Source organism: Leuciscus leuciscus (genome assembly GCF_965113295.1).
Source record: "Leuciscus leuciscus genome assembly, chromosome: 1".
In the NCBI taxonomy this organism is placed as follows: domain Eukaryota; kingdom Metazoa; phylum Chordata; class Actinopteri; order Cypriniformes; family Leuciscidae; genus Leuciscus; species Leuciscus leuciscus.
Window position 1 is genome coordinate 31,861,973 of NC_138725.1, and position 25,815 is coordinate 31,887,787.

General features: G+C 40.1%; 1 protein-coding gene across 1 annotated transcript; it reads left to right on the forward strand.

Moving 5' to 3' along the window:
* Positions 1 to 8,166: 8,166 nt before the first annotated feature.
* LOC309477342 (interferon-induced very large GTPase 1-like) lies at positions 8,167 to 12,876 on the forward strand. The gene has a single exon (XM_082140583.1). The coding sequence runs from the start codon at positions 8,297 to 8,299 to the stop codon at positions 12,869 to 12,871; it is 4,575 nt and encodes a 1,524-aa protein (XP_081996709.1). The 5' UTR covers positions 8,167 to 8,296; the 3' UTR covers positions 12,872 to 12,876.
* Positions 12,877 to 25,815: the final 12,939 nt, after the last annotated feature.

Consider the following 25,815-nt stretch of genomic DNA (forward strand, 5'->3'; position numbering starts at 1 on the left):
CTACAGTGGCTCAACCATATGTTTATCAAGCGACGAGAATACTTTTTGTGCGCAAAAAAACAAACAAAAATAACGACTTTATTCCACTATTAATTTCCTTCTTTCTGGGCCTCGAGTGAATTCACGTAGTGTTTTAGCGCAGCGCATCTGTGTTCCACGTCACCACGTAGGCTCACTATTGGCCGACGCTGGTCATGTGTGTGATGCGTGTGACGTACAACACAGAAGCGCTACGCTAAAACACTACGTGAAGTCACTCAGGCCCACAGAGAAGAAGATAAATAGTGGAATAAAGTCGTTAGTTTTGTTTGTTTTTTGCACACAAAAAGTATTCTCATCACTTGATAAACATGTGGTTGAGCCACTGTTAGTAGTCACTTGGACTATTTTAACTATGTCTTTAATAACTATTCTGGGCCGGCAAGTTTCAACCCCTTAGAAGCCTATGGAGGAGTGAGACAGCTCTCAGATTTAATAAAAAATATCTTAATATGTGTTCTGAAGATGAACAAAAGTCTTACGGGGTTGGAACAACACGAGGGCGTGATTACTGACAGAATTTTCATTTGTGGGTGAAATAACCCTTTAAGAATTGATTGCACAATCTTGCCTCCAGTTTTTTTTGTGAACAAGCCTTACCTAATGACATTCCCCCACAGATAACATCAGACGAAAGTCAGAATAGCCATCTCAGTCATTAGTAACGTGGTGAGATTACATTTTGGCCTGGTAGATTTACAAATGATTGGTATTGTTGGTAAGATTACGAGATTACAGACAGAAGTCATTCTTACCAATTAAACGATTCACTCTCACACGAAGACAGATGAAAAAACAGATAGAAACACTTTCCAGACATTCCAGCTCTTTAAAATATTTTTGCCAGACACCAAAACTGCTTCTCTTTTTGTAGTTAGCAAGTTTTTCAGACCAGGCGGGCCACACATCAGACTTCCACCGTTTGTAAAGTAGCTTTGCAGTGTTATGAGAATCTAGCAACAGCAATATCTAGGTTAGTTAAAGAAAAGCAAAAAAAAAAAAAAAAAAACCAAAAAGAAACCTCCCCTGTTGTTGCTACCTTGTCGTGGTGGGGATGTGTGCCTCCGTGACCCTGAAGACTATACCGGCGGGGGTTATACCCCTGGAAGGTACTACCAAGCCAGGCAGTTTTAAGGTTAGAGGCCAGTCTAAAAGCAGCATTGCCATCACCCAGATTGGGCCGATGTATTTGTCATACATATGAATGGTGTTTCTGCCTATGCAAATTAGGACATATTCAATAAGTGTGGCGCTCATGTGCATATTCAAATTCATTTCAAAAGAAACTTGTAATACAAAAAAAAAGTTACTTTTCATGTATACTTTTACTATGTAAAGTTTTATTGTGGTAGGAGTAAAAGAAAAAATTAAGCATATTTGGGTGTATTTTGGGCATATTCAATTAGTGTATAGCTCATTTGCATATTCCAATTAATTTTCAAAGAAACTTGTAATACAATTTTTTTTACTTTTCATGGGTACTTTCATTGTGTAAAGTTTCATTTTGATAGGAGTAAAGGAAAAAAATAGCCCCATTGGGGTGTATTGTTGCCTGGTCTTATTGGCACACATCTCGGATTGATGAGAATTTAACATATTTCCTCAACTAGGATTTCTAAGGACTTTTAGTATGTTGTTCTGGACACCTCATAGAAATGATCTAAGCCGCAAAAAAAATATTTTACAATTAGTCTGTCGTAAAACGCTATTTTGCCTGGACTAATAGTTAGGTTTGGGAAACACACCTCTGATCATTTGTGGGTTTGTTCTAATCTTTAGGAAGGAAGCTCTCAGTAGCATTGTTAACCACCACGCAACCCACACAAATGCTTAGGGGCCCCCTGCTGACCAAGCAATTAAATCAGTTGATGACTGCTGTAACAGTGTTGACCTCATTTATTGCATATAAACATTGCTTCCGTAACCAAATTTATAATGCAGCAAACATTGTTCGCTGATCAATGTTTATACAGTCAAACCAAAAATTATTTAGACACCATAAATATTTTTTTTATATTTATTTTACTAGTGGGTGCAGGACACTATAATTAATTTATGTAAGTTAGGATAACAAGGTGTCTGAACAAATTTTGGTTTGACTGTACACCTGCAATAAACCTGCAATAATCTGCTTATCATTTAAAGCAATAGTGTCTCTTTTTGTATTAAACCACTCGATTCATGATTCTTAATTAATGTTTTGAAGCATCAGAGTTTCAAAGGGACAGAAATCTTCCAGATTTATTTAAAATAGGCTATCTTCACATTTGTGTCCCGAAGATGCACAAAAGTCATATGGGTTTGGAACAACATGAGGTTGAGTAACTTCTGGCATTTTCATCTTTGGGAGAACTAACATTAACCAAATACTTGTTATATCATTTTTTTTTACAAAAACAATGTAGAGTAAACTAGTACATGGCAGCACCGATCATCTAACATAATCATTATAAAAGTGTTGAAAAGACAAAATAGAATCACTAACACATATTTGAGAATCTGAATATTAGATTTCACAATAAGAACGTCTCGGTTACGTATGTAACCCTTGTTCCCTGAAGGAGGGAACGGAGACGTAGTCGACGCCAGGGAGCCAGTCATCTTCGAGTACTATTGAAACAAGCCAATGGAATTGGCGTGTGTGAATTGCATCACACACTCCACTCCCGCGGAGCGGGTATAAATACGGAAGTGGATGCACGCACTAGTTGCTTTTTCGCTGAGGAGCCGAACATAACTCGGAGTCAGCGGTTGTCCAGCAATAGTGACAACAGGACTACATCTCCATTCCCTCCTTCTGTGTTACATACATAAGCGAGACATTCCCTTTCAGTTGGTCACGTTCGACGTAGATTTAGGAGCATATTTGCTCAAAAACCAAGTGTGACGAAAGTCACTAACTTTTAGGAGCATTTTTTTCTCAACACCTAGATGTGATAAATATCACTAATTTAGGAGCATATCTGCTCAACACCTAGATCCCAATAAAAAAGCCACAAGTGCTGCCTCCCTCCAGCGCCTAGACAAAAGCCTCCTGATCCCGCTGCAATTTTGAGGCGGAGATGGGACAGGGCTTAGGCCAGGGAAGTCACTGCTGTTCCACAGGACCACTGGGAAAGCGTACCTATCGATGGAAGGAAGGTACACTGCGGAAGCCACATCCTGCCCGAAGGGAGGTAACATGGAGAATACACATTTGGACTGGGCAGAAGACCGGGCAGTACAACATATGGAATGTCACTGGGATGACTCCAGCCTATAACAGGGGGAGGATCAACCGAACAGTGACGGCAGAGGGAAGATACAGGCTCGCCGCAGAGAGCCGTACCGTGGAAGAATACACATATTGGATCAGAATCAGAATCAGAATCAGAATCAGAAAGAGCTTTATTGCCAAGTGTGCTTGCACCCACAAGGAATTTTTCTTGGTACTGAAGCTTCCAGTGCACATATACAAATACAAATACAACAAGAAACATAGTAATACAAATTCTAAGAATAAAATATATAAAAAAAAGAAAAAAAGAAAAAAAAAAGAAAATAGTATAAAGTAAAAAAAGGGGTCACAGTTGGGTTTAGTCTGAATAAACATTTACAGATTATGAACATATTTACAGTATTTTGAGAAGTATGAATAATATAAATATAAATATCACCTGAGTTAGAGAAGTCGCCGTAGGGATCACAACATATGGACACAGCCTTACACAACGGTTCCACCAGTGCATACGAGTGAAAGGCCTGGCATCGGACGCTCTGCCACATCTGATGCCGAAGGGGTGAGGAGGAACTTGACAGGGTTCGGCAAAGGGGAACTCAACTGGAGCAATAATTGCGCATGTATCCAGTCCATAGGAGGGGAATGGCGCAGCAAGCCGACACTTTGAACCAGGCTTACAGTGAAACTGGCTTCATGTGAAGGGATCGCACGGGAAGCAGCGGTTCGACACATAGGCTAGTTCTCTAGCGAATGTGATAGGTGTCGCCCAGCCCCCAACTCTATTAAACATCTGTTCAGTGAGACACTCTGTATCAACGCCTAGGAGGGAGCAATACTCTAACTTAGGAGGAGCTCACCACCCAGGTGGGCATGTGCATCTTTGGAAAACTTTCTCACAAAGATGAAGGCAACCACATGTAGTGGGCCATCCTCTGCTTGGAAACAGCCTTCCCTTCTGCTTGTCTCCATAACAGACAAGTGCTGGTCTGAGGTCCAGGCTTTAAATTCTGAGCACGTATAACTGCAATGGAGCAGACGGACAGAGAAAAGCCAGGGCTGGGTCTGCCTCCTCCGGGGCAGCACTTGCAGGCTCACCACCTGGTCCTGTAGGAGAGGTAGGAAGCTTGGGCACAGATACAGGCCAAGGTCTCAGATTTTATGAGAGTTACCCGGCCGAATTCCAGGCACGATTCGTTGACCGAAAATGCGAGCAATTCCCTACCCGCTAGATAGAGACCAAGCGAGCAAGAGAACTGTTTCTCTAAAAACAGGATTTTTAACTCACTGCTTGCAGGGCTCAAGGGAGGTCTCTGTAGTGCAGTAGCACCAGAGATAAGTCCCAAGAGGGTAAAGAGGGGGCGCAAGGCGGATTCAGTCTCCTTGCTTCCCTCAGGGACCTGACGATCAAGTCATGCTTCCCATGGATTTGTACCCACTGCATCATGATGTGCGTCAATACAGAGGCAACAACATTTTGAGGTGGAGGAGACAGCCCTCACTCCAACCAATTAGCAGGAAAGAAGGACTGAACACCTTCGGGATCTCCTCACGGAGAGAAGACTCATTTCGATGAAAGGTCCCACTTCTAAGGGGGAGCATGCCTCTTTTTGAGAGGGTGCTCTCACAAAATTGATTGGTCTCTATGACATAAAAATCTTACGGTAGTAACCAGAACCCCCGCATCCCGTTCTTTTTAGAACCAGACATGGAACTCTCCAAGGTCTAAACGTGGGTGCCATCATGCCCCATCCCTGAGAATCAGAGGAAGGAGTCAAGAAGGGCTGTCAAGAGGTCTGGTTAGGCCAATAAGGGGCAACTAGCAAGACCTGCTTCATCTCCTCCACTTTAGCACAGTTGTGTGTTAGAAGGCTCACTGGGGAACGCATTTCTGCGGGGGCCCCGGGGCCAGCTGTGGCCAGAGTTTTTTCTGTGTCGAGGGATGTCCACTCAGACAGTATAAAAAACAACTGGCGGAGGGACGAATTCAGAGGGGCAACAGATGTAACTGTGCGGCCCCGAAGTGGTCCCAAACAGCTGGATCGCCTGGGGACGGAGACTCCACTCTCTCTGGGCCATAGGCTGTTGTGAGGCTCGTCAGCGGCACGATTGAGCAGGCCAAAAGTAAAAAGTTGCAAGCAACTCGAGGATGCCAATGCAGTCGGAGGGCCGTCCAGACCTCCATTACTGCGTGCCCTTTGTACGTGGCCCCTCAGCCGGTAACAAAAGGTCTGTTACGGGCTGAGGTTTGGTGGCAGGCCAGGGTGCTTTCACACAGAGCGTGCCGCTCTGCCACGGCCACCTCGGGACTCGGCCGTGAAGTCAGTGCTGAAGCGGTCTTCATATGGAGGAAGCCGAGCGGCTGCGTCTACCATACGTCCCAGGAGTCTCTGAGTTTCAGTGGGACCCTTTCTCATTTCTATACAGCACTAACCATCCACACATTCTTTTTCAGAGATGCGGTGGACCGAATCCATCTTCAAAATGAACAGTGAACTGAAACAGTGAAGCACTCACCTTTCCACCTTTCACCTTTCCACCTAACCAGCCGTCAACAAACACAAACATTTAGAAATTTGTTGCTGTTAAAACAGCAGTTGAGAGCTCAAGGCTCGCGATCACCGCTGCTCTCGCGCTGTAGAAACCACCAGCACTGGGAGAGTTTTCCAGAAGAACACCGACACACTCGCTCGTTGTAAACAACAGCACTCTTCAGAGACATCAAACGATCGGTTCCAAAGCAAAAGGCAACTAGTGCGTGCATCCACTTCCATATTTATACCCGTGCCGCGGGGGCGGAGTGTGTGATGCAATTCACGCACGCCAATTCCATTGGCTCGTTTCAATAGTACTCAAAGATGACTGGCTCCCTGGTGTGATCCCGATCAGTCGACACGTCGACTACGTCGAACGTGACCAACTGAAAGGGAACACAATTTTTAAAGCTAAAACCAAGAGGTTTATTTTCACATAGCTAAATAGACTCTTGTGTAATTTTGAATATTGAAAGGAACACTCTACTTCTTTTCATATTAAACTATGTTATTCCCTTAACTAAGACGAGTTGATACATACCTCTCTCGTCTCAGTGCGTGCACTCAATCGCTCTGGCGCGCGGCGACACTTTGATAGCACTTAACTTAGCCCAGTTCATTCGTTAGGGACCAAATCTCTGTTTAATATGAAAAAACGGTGGAGTGTTCCCTGAAGTAAATGGACAAAATTAAGACTCTTTATGAATCCAAAACCAAGAAAGTTTATATCTTAAAGCTTAAGGGAGCAAGTGCCAAAAGTGTAGACAATTTTTTTTTTTTTTTTGCTGTTTAAAGTAAAATAAATATATATTTGTTTGAAATGTCTCACTTAATTCTATTCAATATTACTATTGTGCAATTCAGAGTAAAATGTTATGTAATGTTGGGGATTGGGGTGTGGGGGGCCAGAGATCCTGACTTTGATTGGGGCCCCCAAAATGGTAAACCCCCCCCCTGGAAGCTCTCCAGATGCAGTGTTGGCTAACCCTGGTGAAAGGAATAATTGGTAGTGAGTTATTAAAATACATGAGAGAAAAGAAGACTGTAACCATGGGGCTAGCGAAATGCTAAAGCGTTGTGATAGCGATAGCGATTTAGATTGAAGCTAGCGATGTCAGATAATGTGACAGACAATGCTAGATTATGTCAGACATATTGTAATGATTAAGTTATATTAAGCAATATAAACAGCAAGGAAAGATAGAAAATAGAGATTAAAGACAAAGCTATATGCAGCAACAAACGCAATCCACTCAGGCCAGGCCCGGCTGCAGGATGAAATGTCTTAGGGGGCATGTGAAATTGTTAAGGGGGCTTAACTTTATACCATCAATGAACAATACACACTGAGAACTCGCTTTGGAACGACATATTTTTAAATGCAGCGCTCCCTAAAACACTCCATATGCAACTGCACAGGTAACCAGAAACTTACTAGCAAAGTTTAAACATCGTAATAAAAAGAAAAGCCAGCGTCATTTATTATGCATATATTAACCCTTTCACGCTTAAGTTTAAAATATTCTAAATGACTCCCCAGAGTCTGTGTCTCTGTGTCAGCCCTGTCCCATCCTCCGCCCCAAGTGTTGTGGGGGGTTAGGAGGCTTACGTAGGGATCTCAGGCAAGATCCCAATATGTCAGTGACGTTGACGTTACGTCTCCAGCCAAAATTACAATATAAAATCAAGTTATACAAATAATACTCTTCCTGCTCACAAGTCAGGCTTCATTTTACGAGATTTTATGAAGGAGAGCTATGGATGCAAGTGCAATTTATGCAAGTGCAATTTAGCAAAAGACATTAAAGAGTGCAGTGCGTGTCTGTGAGAGAGAGCTGTGGGGGCTGCTCAAATGATGCTGCACAACATATCTATTAATTCTCTCATGTAATAATTTGCTGCTTATACATTTTAAAGCATTTAATTGCTATCAAATCAAAATGTTTAATGTGATTATTTTAAATTGAATTTTAAGTTGATTATTGGCTTAAACAAATGATTCATTATTCAGAAATGTTTCAAGATAGATGCATATGCATCATCAGCATTTGTAATCAATGCAACGAGAAAATTTGTGAATTGTTACACACCTAATGACACACCCCTGATGAACTATAAGTCTCAATATTACATCAAATAAAATTAAATATGGTAAATTATCACAATAGTAATAAAAAGTTACACCTGATCAAAAGTTACATCATTTTTTGAATAATAATAATAATAATAAAACTTTAATAATAAGCTTGCACTTAAAATAACAAATTGAACAAAATATATATTTTTTTTACAGGGAAATGCAGAACTAAAAGCATATCAAAAACTGGATCAACATAAACAAAAAGAAGAGCTTACAAGCTCATATACACTCCTACACAGACTTCATCTTTACACACATCAGCATAAACTGAGACCTGCAGACATTCTTCAGATAACTGAAAAGTTACAGTCCCATGATTCTTGTGCTGAAGAGGAGCTGATTCAGACTTTCCTACAAAAACTACTGATGATGGACTACAAAGCAAGATACATTAAATCTAAGGAGATCATTGAGTTAGATTACACTCAGCAAGGCAGCTGTGAAAATAAAATGGATTCTGATGATTATTTTTTTGAATTAATGTCTTTGTCTCACAAAAAAACAAGCAAAAATGATCCTGTTCACCCAATGGATGTTCAGATGGCTGTGTTTCATTGTGCTGATGGTTTTCTGAAGCAGCTGATGGTCACTAAACTGTCCCAGTGTCAGTACGCTCTGCCTCTGCTTGTTCCTGATCCTGATCCAGACAAAAAACAGATTGAGTTTCCTCTCTGGACATTCAGACAAATCAACAAGAGCTGGAAGATGAGAAACACCAACAATGAAACTATTAGTCAAACCCAGCCTATCTACAAGGCACACACTCCAATGGTGTTTTTCTTCAGGTTTGGCTCTGTGTCTTCATCCAAGTCTCAGCTGATGAACAGTCTGATCAATGAGAAACACAACACGTTCTTCCACAGGAACTGCCCAGGCAGCAGCAGAACCAGAGTCCTGATGGATGGAGTGGTGGAGATCGCCTGGTTCTGCCCCTCTGGGAAAAACACGGATACATTCAAGGAATGTGTTGCATTCTGTAATCTACATGGTGATGCAGGAGACCATGACAAAATGCTGCAGCTCCTCCAGGCTGAAATGGCCTCAGTCAATGTTGTTCTGCTATCACAACTTCAGAGAAATGACAAAAGCACAAAAACAATACAAAACCTGTTCAGAAAGAGTAAGCCACTCATTTGTCTATTTACTGAGGATGATTCGGTTCTCACTGTGATGCAGAAAGGAAAATATAAAATTGGGTTGAAAGACAGAAATCAGTCAGATGTATCTGAAGAACTCAGAAGAGCCATAAATGATTGTCTCTCAGAATCATCTTCCACTTTCAGACTTGAAGAATTGTCCAAACACTCAGACATCCGAGTAGATGAGGAAGATGATGAAGACTGCAGGAGAGGAAGAGAAGCAGCACAGCAGATGATGAGTTTACTGGAGAAGAAAGATCTGACAGATATCAAAGAATCATTTCTGCCTCATCAGGGGAAACTGTGGCATCAGTGGAGTCAGAAGAACAAAGAACTACATCGACCTCGAGGAGATAAGATAGAAATGGAAATCAGTAGAAAACAAACAGAGATGAAGAAAATCCGTGAACAGCAGCATGAATCTGACATCAGTGAGTTTATGAAGTTCTTCATTAATGAAATTAACTCATATGATGAACTTGAGAAGATGTTTTTCCTCAAATGGCTTGGAATACTCCTGGATGAACATACCTCAGCTGATCTTTCTGCTCTACACCACAAGTATGATGAAAAGTGGTCAACAGTCTTACAATTGAAAGAAAAACATGATAAATCTGATCAACTTAAAGCTGAACAAACAGACCTTGAGAGAATATCTGAGGATCTTCAAGCTGCAGCGTTTGGTTTGGAGCACATCATGAGGGAGATCAGTCAGATATATGAATCATGTTCATCTGTGAGGAAGAACAAGAAAGATCTGCAGTTTCACTTCTCTTCTCTCCCTTGTGTTGCAGCAGAGATGATGATCTCTGGATTTCCACTGGAGCTGATGGATGGAGATGCTGCTCATGTTCCTGTGATCTGGATCTCTGCTGTTCTAGATAAACTCATCCAGAAACTGGGAGACCAGAGAGTCTTTGTGCTGTCAGTTTTAGGGATGCAGAGCTCTGGGAAATCCACCATGCTGAATGCCATGTTTGGACTCCAGTTTGCCGTCAGTGCTGGCAGGTGCACCAGAGGAGCTTTCATGCAGCTGGTCAGAGTCTCAGACGAGATGAAGACACAGATTAACTTTGACTATATTCTGGTTGTTGATACTGAGGGTCTTCGTGCTCCAGAAATAGCTGGACGATCAATACAGCATCATGACAATGAATTGGCCACATTTGTTGTTGGTCTTGGAAATCTGACCTTGATCAACATCTTTGGAGAAAACCCATCTGAGATGCAGGACATTCTTCAGATTGTTGTTCAGGCCTTCCTGAGGATGAAGAAGGTCAGACTGAATCCCAGCTGTATGTTTGTGCATCAAAACGTCTCAGACGTCACAGCTGTAGAGAAAAACATGGATGGAAGGAGACGACTGCAGGAGACACTAGATAAGATGACAAAACTTGCTGCTAGAGATGAAGTTTATGATGCAGGATGTTTTAGAGATGTCATTGGATTTGATGTTCAGAATGATGTGAAGTATTTTGCTCAGCTCTGGGAGGGCAGCCCACCGATGGCACCACCAAACCCAAAGTACTGTGAGAATATTCAAGAACTAAAGGAATCTATAATGTCTCATGCATCAAAATCACATGGAATGAAGTTGAAAGACTTAAAAGATTGTGTTAACAATCTCTGGGAAGCTTTACTGAATGAACGTTTCGTCTTCAGCTTCAGAAATTCTCTGGAGATTTCAGCCTACAGGAAACTGGAGACCGAATACAGCAAGTGGTCCTGGAGTCTTCGCAGTGCCATGATGGAAACTGAGAACAAACTACACAATAAAATAGAAAATGAAGCAATTCATGAGATTGACGAAACTGATCTTCAAGCAGAACTGAAGAAGACAAGTGAAGAAGTGGAGAAATCAATGTCTGAATTATTTGAGAAAGACACAGATGCAGAAAAACTGATTCAGTGGAAAACATCATTTGAAATCAAAATCAAAGATGTTCAGGAAAACATTGTGAGAGAAACAAAGAGGAAATTAAATGAGATTCTTCAGCAGCGAGACCTGAAGAAAAAGATTGATGCTCAAAGGACACTTCATAAAAACACCCTCTATGAAAAGAGCAAAGAACTTGCCTTACAACTCAAAGACAAAGCAAATGACGAAGAAACACTGAAGAAAGAGTTTGATTCCTTTTGGGAAAAATATGTGAAAATCATCACTGACAATAAAACTTTGAATGAAGACATTGACATATTGAGAGATGTAAGAATACTTCACAATGACATCTATCAGGCAATTCTGCATGTAGACCACTTGAGAGAGGGCAGTGAGTCCAACATTTTTACTGAAAACAGTTATTCTAAATATGTTATTTTTAAAAAGTCCACAAAAAAAGGGGGTAATATAGAGATTATAAAGGATAGATGCAGAACAATTGCAGAAACAGTGGGATATGTTCGAACTCTGTCTAAAGAGGATGAAGCCAAAATAAGATTATTAGTCACAGATGTTGAACAGCAGACAGACAGAATGATTCAGTCATTTAACATTACAAAGATGGGCTACAGCATCAGCTACATCCAACAACTCACAGGTTACATAAAGAAGAGAGTAAAAGAACATCAGGAAGGATCAGTGACATATGAGTTCAAGAATGAATTCTTCATGGATTTAGTTTTTTCCATCTGTAAGAGAGCAAACAAGATGATCATTGACCAACACCAATTGTTCAGAGAAGCCAATGATCCTGTAATATATGTTGAGAAAAAGAGAGAAGAGTACTATAGTATTTTCCAGAAATACTGTCATGGATCAACATCAGCTGCCATTTTTGGTGAGATCATCTGTCAGAAACTTAAAGAAGCAGTTGAGCAGAGTGTCTACAAGAAGACTGCCAGAGATCTGACAGATGAAATGAGATCAAACTGTGAATCACTAAATGGCAACAGGTCAAAACTGGAGAAATACATCCTGAAGACATTGGCAGAGAAAGAAGATTTTGACAAATACATAGACTACATAGATAACCCCAAAGAACACTTCAAGAGATTCATCAGAGATGAAGTCAGTCGGTACATCACTGATAAATTCAGTGTCAGTGTTTTACCCAAGATGAAGAATAACATTAAACTCCTGCAGCAGAAGATCATGGACGCAGCACATGTATCTACTGAACATGTTCAAGTGAGCAGAGGAGATGTTGGTTCGTGGTTGAAGAGTTTCACACAACAGCTCTCAGATGAGCTGATCTTCTCTGAAAAAGACCTCAGTGGAGTGAAACATGATGATGTTGATGATTTCATTCTACTAGAAGATGTGATAAAGAAAGAACTTCCTGCTGTAATTTCAGACATATGCAGTAGATTCGAGACATTTCCAGTAAATCTGGACGTTAAATTCAGACCAGATGAGCTTCTGATTGATCACTTATGTCAGTGCTGTTGGGTTCAGTGTCCGTTCTGTGGAGCCATCTGCACCAACACCATAAAAAAACATGATGGAGATCACAGTGTTCCTTTCCATCGTATTACTGGAATAAAAGGGTTAATGTACAAAAATACAACAAACTTGTCTATTAGCATTTGCACATCAGCAGTAGCAAGTGATCGATCTTTTTATGTTAATTCGTCAGATAATTCAGTACCCTGGAGAGATTACAGAACAGCAGGAGGAGTTTATGCAGACTGGAGCATCACATCTGATCTATCTGAGCTGCCCTACTGGAAGTGGTTTGTGTGCAGATTCCAGAAAGATCTGGAAAGATGCTACATTAGAACATTTCAGGGGGGTGTGGTACCAGATGAATGGAGAAAATACTCAAAACAGGAAGCTATTGAGAGTTTGGATAAATACATTTAAATAAATATATAAAAATACAGTCATGTGAAAAAGTTTTTTTTTTTTTTTTATAAAAATAAAAAGTATCTGGTCATTAGCAGGTCTTAAAATTAGGTAAATACAACTCAGATGAACAGCAACAAATTACATTTTACACCATGTCATTATTTATTTAACAAAAATAAAGCCAAAATGGAAAAGCCACGGATAAAAAACTAAGATTAAAATAAATATTTTATTCAGAGATAAAATATCTCTGAAGTATATTCCCATTAATATTTACCTTTTTGTTTAGCACATCAGGGTGACTAGGAACATGAAATTGTCTAGCTATGACCTCTATCTCCGTAATCCATCCATCACAATGAGTAAAACCAAAGAATGTAGTTCTGATGTGCATCAAAAGATTGTTGAGAGATTATTTCACAAGTTTAAGAGAGTGATCATTTAAATGAAAATCAGAGATGAAGAGTATAAGTGTGATGTAATGACTTAAATTTCCCAGCCAGCACAGCCATGTGGGGCCCAAATGGGTTTGACCTGGGCTATCTAACTGGGACCCAGCCAGTTTTGCACCCAGTTTCCATGTAGGCCCCACATGGGTTTGCCCAGATGAAATGAACTCTGCTTAGTGTGCACACTACAGGCTGTTTAATGTAACACTTAATCAGTGTTGGAGGTAATGAGATAATTAAGTGATTGAATAATGATTGTGCATTATTGATGAACACCTGCTGTTAACAAGCATAATCACTGAAGGAAAGAGAAACACAAGAACTACTTCCAGCCACAACCTTGGATGAAATCAACTGAAGATAAAATACATTAAGTATCTCAAGATCTGATTAAACAACTCCGCAAACAGCATTACCAGCTTCACTTATTAGTAACCAGACACGTCTTCAGAAATTCTTATTGAGAATTAACAGAGGTTAAGATGTTGATTATTTATTTGAAAGTAATAGTTTGGTTTGATCTTACCATTATGGCGATCCGTGTGTGCTTTAGTCGGGCTCTTGACTTTTTAACATTAGTTTTTCTCTGACAGCTGTGTCTGTTTGTTATGGCGAGAACAGCAAGAGAAAATGTAGTCAGATGCTTTAAGCTGATTGATGATAAGAATATAATCATCATCATGTAGTGGCTTAACTCACTGATATTATGTGTGAGGTTTATACAGGTAGTATGTTATTCACTTTGTTTTATTGTTGTGATTCTGGAGCAAGAGATCCAGCACAGTTTAATCAGAACAGTTCAATCGGAACATCAAATGATTTTTAAAACACCATTTACACATTTTGGACTCCTCCAAATCTTACTCACACACAGACATCAAGAATCAGCATATGAATCTCAACAATGGTGACATGCTTCATGCTGCAATGCATTCTGGGAGCCATGGATAAGTTTCGTATGATGCACTCAGAATGCATTGCAGCATGAAGCATGTCACCATTGTTGAGATTCATATGCTGATTCTTGATGTCTGTGTGCAAGTAGAACTTGCTGGAGTCCAACATGTGTAAATGGTGTTTTAAAAATCATTTGATGTTCTGATTAAACTGTGCTGGATCTCTTGCTGCAGAATCACAACAATAAAAGTGAATACCATACTATCTGTATAAACCTCACACATAATATCAGTGAGTTAAGCCACTACATGATGATGATTATATTCTTATCATCAATCAGCTTACAGTATCTGACTACATTTTCTCTTGCTGTTCTCGCCATAACAAACAGACACAGCTGTCAGAGAAAAACTAATGTTAAAAAGTCAAGAGCCCGACTAAAGCACACACGGATCGCCATAATGGTAACATCAAACCAAACTATTACTTTCAAATAAATAATCAACATCTTAACCTCTGTTAATTCTCAATAAGAATTTCTGAAGACGTCTGACAGAAATAAAGTCAGTCTGGTTACTAATAAGTGAAGCTGGTAATGCTGTTTGTGGAGTTGTTTAATCAGATCTTGAGAGATTTGATGTATTTTATCTTCAGTTGATTTCATCCAAGGTTGTGGCTGGAAGTAGTTCTTGTGTTTCTCTTTCCTTCAGTGATTATGCTTGTTAACAGCAGGTGTTCATCAATAATGCACTATCATTATTCAATCACTTAATTATCTCATTACCTCCAACACTGATTAAGTGTTACATTAAACAGCCTGTAGTGTGCACACTAAGCAGTGTTCATTTCATCTGGGCAAACCCATGTGGGGCCTACATGGAAACTGGGTGCAAAACTGGCTGGGTCCCAGTTAGATAGCCCAGGTCAAACCCATTTGGGCCCCACATGGCTGTGCTGGCTGGGTTGCTGTATTATTATTTTAGTTATCAAAGAATGATAAAAAGAGGGGGATTGTGGAAGAAATTTAATATGTTCTATATGTTTGCATTTTCTTATATTCATAAAATCAAGGACTATAAAGAAGGAAGGATGCCCTCCTCTCGTTGTCACACTCTGCAGCCACACTTTGTATGACTGTATAATTGTTGACCTTTCCTTTGCAAGTGAATAAATAATCTTTAAAGACATTTGATACATGTTTGTCTCTTATTCAGTAGTAGAAAAGTGTTTGCCACCACAATCACAAAATAGAAAGTGGCTGTAAGAAAATAGCTAAAGAATTGAAAATCCCCATGTTGACCATCAGGGCAACATTAAGAAGTTCCAATCAACTAAAGATGTTACGAATCTGCAAGGAAGAGGATGTTTCAAGAAAAATCGCCCTCGCTCCTCCAAAAACAAACTCCAGCAAATTCAGTTGTCAGACACAACTGGAACTTCAAACGTGGTTCTGTGGAGACACTGTAAACCCTAATAAGTTGAGACTACTCAAATGATTGAGCAAAGTGGTTGTGTAAGTTTTTTTGAGTAATGGGAAAATGCAAACTTAATTAATTGAGTTGACCTAATGTGGTCTTTCCATTGAATTAACTTAAATGTTTAAGTAAAGATAACTTAAAAGGCAAATGGACTTAACTCAAACTTGCCAGTTTATATTTTGTTTACTTATTAAATAAATAAATTTTAAATAAATTATAAATCATTAAACCAAGTTTTGTTTTTCACATCAACATCTTTATTAGGGTTACATTACATATCTTAACTTCTACAATGCATACAGACTGAACATCGTATATTAACATTTAATCAGTAAAAAATACAATTACAATACTTGCAGTAAATTAAATCTATTTAGAAATTTAGAAATTGACCAGATCCGAACAATTTGATCAGAACAATTAAAAGCACACTGTAATGAACAACAACAGACATGTTTATCATCTACTTTAACTTATCTTTCACCCTTTGTAATAGTTGTGTGCGAGTCCCTCAGTTGTCTTCCGTGTGAATAGATAGATCTCAACATCATACAGTCACTTTTAGAATGGGTTCAAATATTCAAAAAATGCCGGAAAACCAAAACATGTACAGGACCTGGATTTTTCTTAAGAACAATCGGCACTTTAACTGCTCAGGACAAACAAATGACACATGAACATTCATCACAAAACAGACAAACAAAAAACAGTCCTCGATCATCCAGGTAATGACACAGAATTAAGAATGAAAATTATTATTAAAAAAAATTAACAGGGTCACTTTTAAATCCTATTTGGACTAAATGTAAACATATGTTAAGTGAAATAGTTTCATCATGGCAGTTATTATTATTTTTTTATTTTTTTTTTATTCTGCAATGTGATGTAAACTTTTGACCACAACTGTATGTGTGTGATAGAGTCAGTACTGCAGGCTAACATCAGTGAGATCTCATCCTGTGGAAACTGCCACTGTTGGTTCAAATGGTTTTCATTGCCGAAGTCCTACAGATGAATGGTTGAGGCCGGGAACGGAGGATCCTGTGATAAAAATAAAATAAAAATTAAGACACATTTTCTCTTAATACATTGTACAGTTCTTACTGTTTAAGCACAGGTTAGAGTGATATAATAAAAAATGTAACAATACAAAGCAATTTTGTTAGTTGGACAGCAACAAGAATGGAAATAATCAAAGCAAGTCAAAGTGCTTTCTTGCCATTTCAGTAAGTAAATAAAATACAAGATAACTTGGGAAACTGAATGGTATTCAACAAAAACTCTTTCTGTGTGTGTTACCTGATTGATGACTCTGTTCTTTGAAGAGCATCACTAATCGAGAAGAATGGCAGCATTTACCACCTGTATATATATATATATACACACAGTAAATTACATAATAATAAAATGTTACATGGTAGATTTCTACACTTACTAGAACATTGAATCAAACAAAAGGAGTGAAATTTACACTGCACTTTAACAAATATGATATATTTGTAAGTACGTAGCTAAAACACACCTTGTCTACCTCACATGAATCAAAAGTCAGCTGCAGTTCCTCCTTCAGTGCCGTTTTTGAAGCCTCTGAGGACAATTGAGAAGAAGTGTCTGCTGATTTGTCAAAGGAGAATACGTTAACAACTCAAGCACACAAGCTAGGTTAACATTAATTAATAAACGTGAATATTTAACTAATGACTAAATTCTTAGAAATGTATGTAGTTAGCAGTTACCAAACTAGCTAAGATAGCTAGACTAATTTTACAACATAAACGCACTCAATTTAAATCAACAACACTTAATCTTATGTTTTGGTAAATACGATCTATTTAAAAAGGTTTTATGAATTTACCTTCGTCTGATATAAATGTATGAAAACACAGGATCAGGATGATGTCAGCGCACGCAGTATCTGAAGGCAGTGGGCTAGAAAATACGGTTCAGATAAAATATGACATTGAAAAACTTTGCCGTTGTTTTATGGTAAATATGTTATTTACAATGATTTTATGAATTCACACTTACCTTCGTCTAATGTAAATCACACAGAAAATACCGGACGGTGTCAGCGCGCAAGATTTGAATGGAGCAGGAGCGGGAATTAACGGCTCGAAAACTATGGAGTGAAAACAGCCTCAAAACCTTCCACAAATGCATGCGAGAGATCCACATCACATGTGCGCGCACCAATCCACAAATGCACGCGAGAGATCCACACACGCAAATCAATCCACAAATGCGCGAGAGATCCACACACGCAAAGCAATCCACAAATGCACGCGAGAGAGCCACACAAATCAATCCACAAATGCACACGACAGATTGCATTGGTGTTCTGGCTTACACAGTAAATTCCACAGTGTTAAATCAACACTGCTCAGAGCAAATATGGTCCCACTCTACAGAGTGTTAAAGTAACACTAAAGCGGTGTTAAAGTTAATGAGATAATTAAGTGATTAATTTAGTGATGATTGAACATTATTGAAGACACCTGCAGTTAACAAGCAGAATCACTGAAGGAGAAAAGCACAAATTGTAAGCCACCGTTATGGTGATGGGTGTTTGCTTTAGTTGGGCTCTTGACCCTTATATGTTTACTTTAGAGTTAGTTTGGCTGTTGTATCTGAGTTATAACTGCCAGATGAACAAAGAAAAAAAAAAGTGATCTGATGGTGTTGGTTATATTATGAAATTCATCATTTGAACTTGATCACTGAACTCATTATGATCCTTATTTCTGACTTCGATTTATGTTGTTGGTTACAAAATAACTGTGAATCTGCATAAATATCCAGAATTTTTTATATAATATAAAGGATTTCTTAAAAGTTGTTTAAAACAAAAAAATCTTTCCTTTAGGCACACACAGACGTCAAGATTCAGTCTATGCATCTCAATAATGGTGACGAGCAGAATATTCAATTAGGGAAAGTAAATTAAATAGACAATTCAGATCATAATTTATTCATACCGCAATGCATGATGGGAGCCATTAATGAGTTGTGATTGGTGGCAGCCACTGCAACATGCTTTATTATTGTCACCATTGTTGAGATTCACAGGCTGATTATTGATGTCTGTGTTTCTAATTAAATTAATTTGAAAGTGTTTTGATCAGAACAATGTTTATGAAATATTTTGGATTATAAGTATTGATAATCATATGCTGTTAAAATCACAAAGCTGCTGGTAACAAGATAAACCAAACTATCTCAATAAGTTTCATTTTTCAGATCACAGCATGATTATGTCAAAACATAACCAACACTATCAGATCACACTTTTACTTTGTTCATTTGACTGTTATACATCAATAACAGCAGACAAACAACAGTAAAATTTAAAGTAAACATAGAAGGGTCAAGAGCCCAACTAAAGCAAACACCCATCACCATAATGGTAACTTACAATTTATGATTTTCTCCTTCAGTGATTCTGCTTGTTAACATCAGGTGTCTTCAATAATGCTCAATAATCACTAAATTAATCACTTAATTATCTCATTAACTTTAACACCGCTTTAGTGTTACTTTAACACTCTGTAGAGTGGGACCATATTTGCTCTGAGCAGTGTTGATTTAACACTGTGGAATTTACTGTGTAAGAATGCCCCTGAATATGCGCTTCTGTATCTGTGGAATCTTTTGAGACTGTCGTTCCGCGGCCCTGATTCACAAATGCACACAAGCCTATCTCTCCCAGTGTTGCCAAAGTTTTCAAAGGAAAGTAGCTAACGCCTCCCCTAAAAGTCGCTAAATGTCGCTAGATGACGTCATACGTCAATTAGCATATTCATGACGTCATCGCGGCGTACTTGCGTTCTGCCTGCCTAATGTTTTTTCTCGTTAAAATCATGCTCACATACTGTGTTTTTATATAACATACTATACTATAATATAATATAACATTTATAATATAGCCGAATGTCCAATAAAGCTGTTCTCATTTACTATATTTTTTTGTCAGACAATAGAACGAGTAGCTGTTGAATGACACTTTTTTATATGTGTAAAATTATCTGAATTGAGAGAGTTCGGGAACTGGGTGAGCTAAAGCATTGTGATAGTGAGTATTACAAGTGATAAGCACAAGTAATAAAATAAAATGGTCAAACTAAATTCTTTAAATATAAAACAAAAGATAAGTGATAAGTCCGTCCGTGGAAACAACACTGCTCATTCACCTCTGTTCCGTGCTGCTGCTGCTCCTCTCTCAGCCATTCACTGAACAGGGTAGACGCAGAGAGAGGTGACGGCAAGGAGAACGCAAACCTCGCGCTCGCAGGACTGTGCTGGCAACATTTGGAGGTTACTGAGGTTTGTCCAAAAAGTAGCTAGATTTGTCGCTAGTCGCTTTTTTGAAATAATGTCGCTAAAGGGGCCCGAAAAGTCGCTAAAAATAGCGACAAAGGCGCTAAGTTGGCAACACTGATCTCTCCCATAGACTGTGATCTGTCCCCATTACCTGCAAAGATGCTATATGGTGTCTCCCTCCAGAGGGCGCTAACTGGCCTTCGAGCTGAATCTCCCAAAGGGCTGGATTCATTTCGTTTTCTGACTTGGCGAGACAACTGAAGTCTAAACATGTTTCACTATATCATATACATACATGCAAATGTAGAGTAAAACCAAACCCCTTTTTTTATTATTCACCGTGAAATCAGAATAGGCTGATTTCACGTTGAAGAATAAGAAAAAAGGGGTTAGCGCCCTCTGGAGGGAGACACCATATAGCATCTTTGCAGGTAATGGGGACAGATCACAGTCTATGGGACAGATAGGCTTGTGTGCATCTGTGAATCAGGGCCGCGGAACGACAGTCTCAAAAGATTCCACAGATACAGAAGTGCATATTCAGGGGTATTTTAAGCCAGAACACCAATGCAAAAGACTCTGAAATTACAGGTACAGATAAAGCAAAGTTGTGGATTGTGTTGTGAGCAAAGCAATGCGAGTAAGGACAATAATGCATGATTGCCGTGTGTGTGGATCGCTGTGTGTGTGTGTGTGTGTGTGTGTGTGTGTGTGTGTGTGTGTGTGTGGATCTCTCGCGTGTATTCGTGGATCGCTGTGTGTGTGTGTGTGTGTGTGTGTGTGTGTGTGTGTGTGTGGATCTCTCGCGTGCATTCGTGGATTGATTTGTGTGGATCTCTCGCGTGCATTTGTGGATTGCTTTGTGTGTGTGTGTGCGTGGATCTGTCGTGTGCATTTGTGGATTGATTTGTGTGGATCTCTCGTGTGCATTTGTGGATTGCTTTGCGTGTGTGGATCTCTTGCGCATTTGTGGATTGATTTGCGTGTGTGGATCTCTCGCGTGCATTTGTGGATTGCTGCGCACATGTGGATCTCTCGCGTGCATTTTTTGGGTTGCTGCGCGCACTTGTGGATCTCTCGCGTGCATTTGTGGATTGGTGCGCACACATGTGGATCTCTCGCGTGCATTTGTGGATTGGTGCGCGCACATGTGGATCTCTCGCGTGCAATTGTGGAAGGTTTTGAGACTGTTTTCACTCCATAGAAAACAACGTTGGCTAGAAAATACAGTTAAAAAACTGTTACAACATTGAACAGATTTTGATATTATGTTCTGGCCAACATGTTATTTAAAAAAGTTTTATGAATTCACACTTACCATACGTTTTCTCAGCCTCAGAAAATACCGAACGCTCTCTGCGCGCGCAAGAACTGCAGTGAGTCAGCGGGGGAGGGGGAAGAACAGGCTCGAGAGTCAAGAGAGTAGTCGATTTAAAAAATATTCAATTTACAGACGTCAGGAATTGAAAGTCTCGTGTGATTCAGCTCCAAATGCGAGGCCTGAAATGTCCGGACGGGCCGGCTCCAATTTAACCCCGAAATTACTGATTTTATGCAGTGTCAGTGCCTGGCCTGCTGCCTGCATCAGCAAATTCAAGATAAACAAAAAAAATACTGCCTTGTGTATCGACCAATCAGTGTGTTGTCAAGGCAGAATTTCAGGTATGACCAATCATATTAAACAGAGACATAGCGAATTATTTAAATAACTTGAAATTTTGAGTTCATAACACTTAAAATCTTAACCCGAAAGATTTTTGCTGCCAAATGAGTACATTAAACTCAACTGTTTAATTTTTGATGCAGAAACTTGCTATTATAAGTACTGTTAAGTTATGATAATTTGATTTCTTTATTAATGACAACATTGGGGTTTACAGTGCAAATGAAAAAAAAAAAAAAGAAGCTTTTTGGCAGCAAACACGTTAGATGGGTTTGGTTCATACAATGATAAAAAGTTAGCCTGGAAATCCAGACCTAAATCTAAAAGATTAATGGTCTGGTGTCGGTCAATGAAAATCGGCCAGCTCGAGGGGCGGCACCAAGCATGCATTTGAAAATCTCACAGCACGCAATTGGATAACACTACGACCAATCACAACAATAAACCCCATACGCTTAGCTACCAGCAGAGCTAACTGGTAGATTAGACTCTTCCGGTCGGCAAAACAGCAAAAACACCCTTCTTGCAAAGGAAAGATTCGAGCGCCGTCTTCTGTTCCTCTTTTGGGAAAAAGCCAAGTCTAACTCGTTCATTGTAGCGGCCAAAGCCGTTTCAAACAACTGCTATTCATCCATAGGCATCTTGCAATGTTTACTGATGACTTCGACGTCACAGGGCTGTCATCATCTGTTTAGCTCGCCTCTGGCCCGCCTATATCAGATAACCCGATGTGATTGGTGCAGCTCAGATCGAAGGGGCATATTTAATGAGCTCCATTGCTCGACACCAGAGTAACTCGCTGAGCAAATTCACTTGTGCTCTCGCGAGAACTCTGGTTTACCAGGGTAATAAAAAGTACCCCATGTGTACAATTTAATATACCGTTGGATCTTTAATGTTGTGGGCATATTTTTCTGCTGGAGGTCCTGGACATCTTGTTCAGATACATGTGTTACGTGTTTAAAGTTGGAAAAAGGGATGATGACATAACATTTATGTGAGGCACAGTTGCTGTGTGTGAAGGCAGGAAAAACCAGCAAGAAACGCTACAAACGTTTAAAAACGTTTATTCGTGCAGGATGCAAGATTAGGTGCACAATAAGATCCAAAAATAAATACAAAATAAAAGAAAAACAGGAGTGTCGCCAAATCAATGAAATAATCAAAACATAACTATAATGTCTAATTTTAATCGTACCTCTAAACTAACTGTCAAAGAAAAATGTAGAAACAAAACCGGAATCTTCAGCGGGTACGCCGCCTTAAATAAACTACACCAACTAAAAACGAAAGTACAATACTGGCGAACACTCCACGCCTAATTAACAATAACAAAGCCTACCTCCCGTTGTTACTGGGCGTGCGCTTTCTCAAATCGCGTGCTAGGCATAACAAACTACAGCAAAACTCAAAGACGTGTTACTCAGGTCTCTAATGGTATTAAACTCGAAGACATTCCAAATAGTGGTTACGTTTAAACAAAGCATCTCTGTGAGGGCAAGTTAAGTGAGATCTGGCGGTGATCTGCCTCTCCTCTTGTGAATGGGGTTTTTAAACCCAGCAGCGCAGTAGTGGATTGGTGGAACAGCTGATGACGCGTGCCCGAAATGACTACACGCAGCGAATGAGCAATCTCCACCTGAAAGCAATGAATGAAGAGACAGAGCAACAGAAACATACACAAAGACACGTGGAACGTAACACTTCCCCCCCCCCCCCCCCCCCCCAAAAAAAGAAAAAAACATTAAACATGAACGAAAGAACATGTTCCCTTTTTTCTTTCATCCTTACAAAATGTTGAGGAGCACAACAGCTTAAACTCTAGACAAAGCGTCCGCAATTATATTCTCCGAACCTTTCTTGTGTTTAATCACCAAATTGTAGCCTTGTACCATCAAAGACCAACGCATCAGCCTCTGATTCTGGTTGTACATACGACCTAAAAACACTAGGGGATTGTGATCCGTAAACACAATGACAGGCAAATTAGTTGAGCTCACATAGACATCAAAATATTGCAAAGCCAATAATAAGGCTAACGTTTCTTTCTCTATTGTAGAGTAGTTCAATTGATGTTTGTTGAACTTACGTGAGAAGTAGCATATAGGATGATCGATACCGTAAGCGTCTTCTTGCACCAGCACTGCCCCCGCACCAACAGAACTTGCGTCGATCTCGAGCTTAAAAGTTCGTTCAACATCAGGAGCTGATAAAACAGGCGTACTGCACAACAGAGCTTTGACATTATCAAAGGCATTCTGGCACTCATCGTTCCATAAAAAAGTACGTGAAGGACTGAGGAGTGACGTCAAAGGGTTGGCCACCGTGGAAAAATTCTTGCAGAAACTCCGGTAGTAACCGGCCATCCCCAGGAATCTGCGGAGTTCCTTACGCGTAACAGGAACGGGAAAATCTGCAATCGCAGTCACTTTTGCCCCTATCGGTTTTACCTGACCTTGACCCACCTCTTTGCCCAAATACGTAACGGTAGCCTGACCAAATTCACACTTGGCCAGGTTTAACGTCAGAGAAGCGTTCTCAAGGCGTTCGAACACCTCTCTTAAGGTTGAAACATGTGCGGACCAAGTAGACGAATAGATCACAAGATCATCTAGATATGCGTTACAGTTTCGGACACCCGCGAGCACGATGTTAATAAGCCTTTGGAATGTGGCCGGCGCGTTGCGCATTCCGAACGCCATAACGCAATATTGTAGAAAATCGTCTTGGGTCACAAAAGCGGAAATATCAGACGCACGCGATGTTAAAGGCACTTGCCAGTAACCTTTCAGTAAATCTAATTTACTGACAAATTTAGCGGACCCCAGGTTGTCCACACAGTCTTCCATACGAGGTAGTGGGAAACAGTCAGGAACAGTCACTGCGTTAACTTTTCGATAGTCCGTGCAGAATCTAGCGGATCCATCACTCTTGGACACAAGCAGACACGGAGAACTCCATGGACTAAAACTCTGCTTAGCTAGACCATTCTCGCACAGATACTCGACCTCAGTTTTAATCACAGAACGCTTACATTACATTTACATTTACATTTAGTCATTTAGCAGACGCCTTTATCCAAAGCGACTTACAAATTAGGACAAAAATTCAGCGAGTCATCATAAAGAGGCAAAAACAACAACAACGCAAGAAGTGCTCAAAATACGAAGTTCAGGTATTATTCAGAGTAGCATAAGCCTGATAAGTGATGTTTCAAAGGGAAAGGATTTTTTTTATATTTTTTTTTTATAAGGTTAAGTGCTCACGGAAGAGATGGGTTTTCAGCTGTCTTTTGAATGTTGTCAGGGATTCTGCATTCCGGATGAGGGTGGGGAGAGCGTTCCACCAGCATGGAACTGTGAATGAGAATGTTCTGGAAAGTGATTTTGTGGCTTTCTGTGATGGAACCACGAGACGTCGCTCGTTGACCGATCGTAGGTGTCTGGTAGGGATGTAGACTCGTAGGAGCGAGTGAAAGTAGGAGGGAGCTGAGCCTGTGATGGATCTGTAAGCAAGCGTCAGTGCCTTGAACTTGATGCGAGCAGCGAGAGGTAGCCAGTGCAGAGAGGTGAACAGAGGAGTGACGTGGGCCCTCTTGGGCTCGTTGAAGACAAGACGAGCTGCAGCATTCTGGATCATCTGTAGGGGTTTGGTCGCACATGCTGGAAGTCCAGCCAGAAGAGCATTGCAGTAGTCGAGCCTAGAGATGACCAGGGCCTGGACGATAAGTTGCGTTGCATGCTCAGTTAGGAAAGGCCTGATCTTCCTGATGTTGTGCAGTGCAAACCTGCATGATCGAGCTGTCTTTGAAATGTGATCAGTGAAGGTCAGCTGGTCATCAAACGTTACTCCAAGATTTCTGACCGATCTTGATGGGGTGATTAATGATGACTCTAGCTGGATGGTGAAGTCGTGCTGTAGAGACGGATTGGCAGGGAGGACGAGAAGCTCAGTCTTTGCCAGGTTGAGCTGCAGGTGATGTTCCTTCATCCATGTGGAGATGTCCGCCAGACAGCTTGAGACCCGTGCAGCTACTGTGGGATCATCTGGTTGAAATGAGAGGAAGAGCTGCGTGTCATCAGCATAGCAGTGGTAGGAAAAACCGTGTGCCTGTATGATGTGTCCCAGTGATGTGGTGTAGATGGAGAAGAGGAG

Excerpts from the sequence above, each read along its gene's own strand:
- LOC309477342 (XM_082140583.1), top strand. The coding sequence starts at position 8,297 with ATGATGGACTACAAAGCAAGATACATTAAATCTAAGGAGATCATTGAG.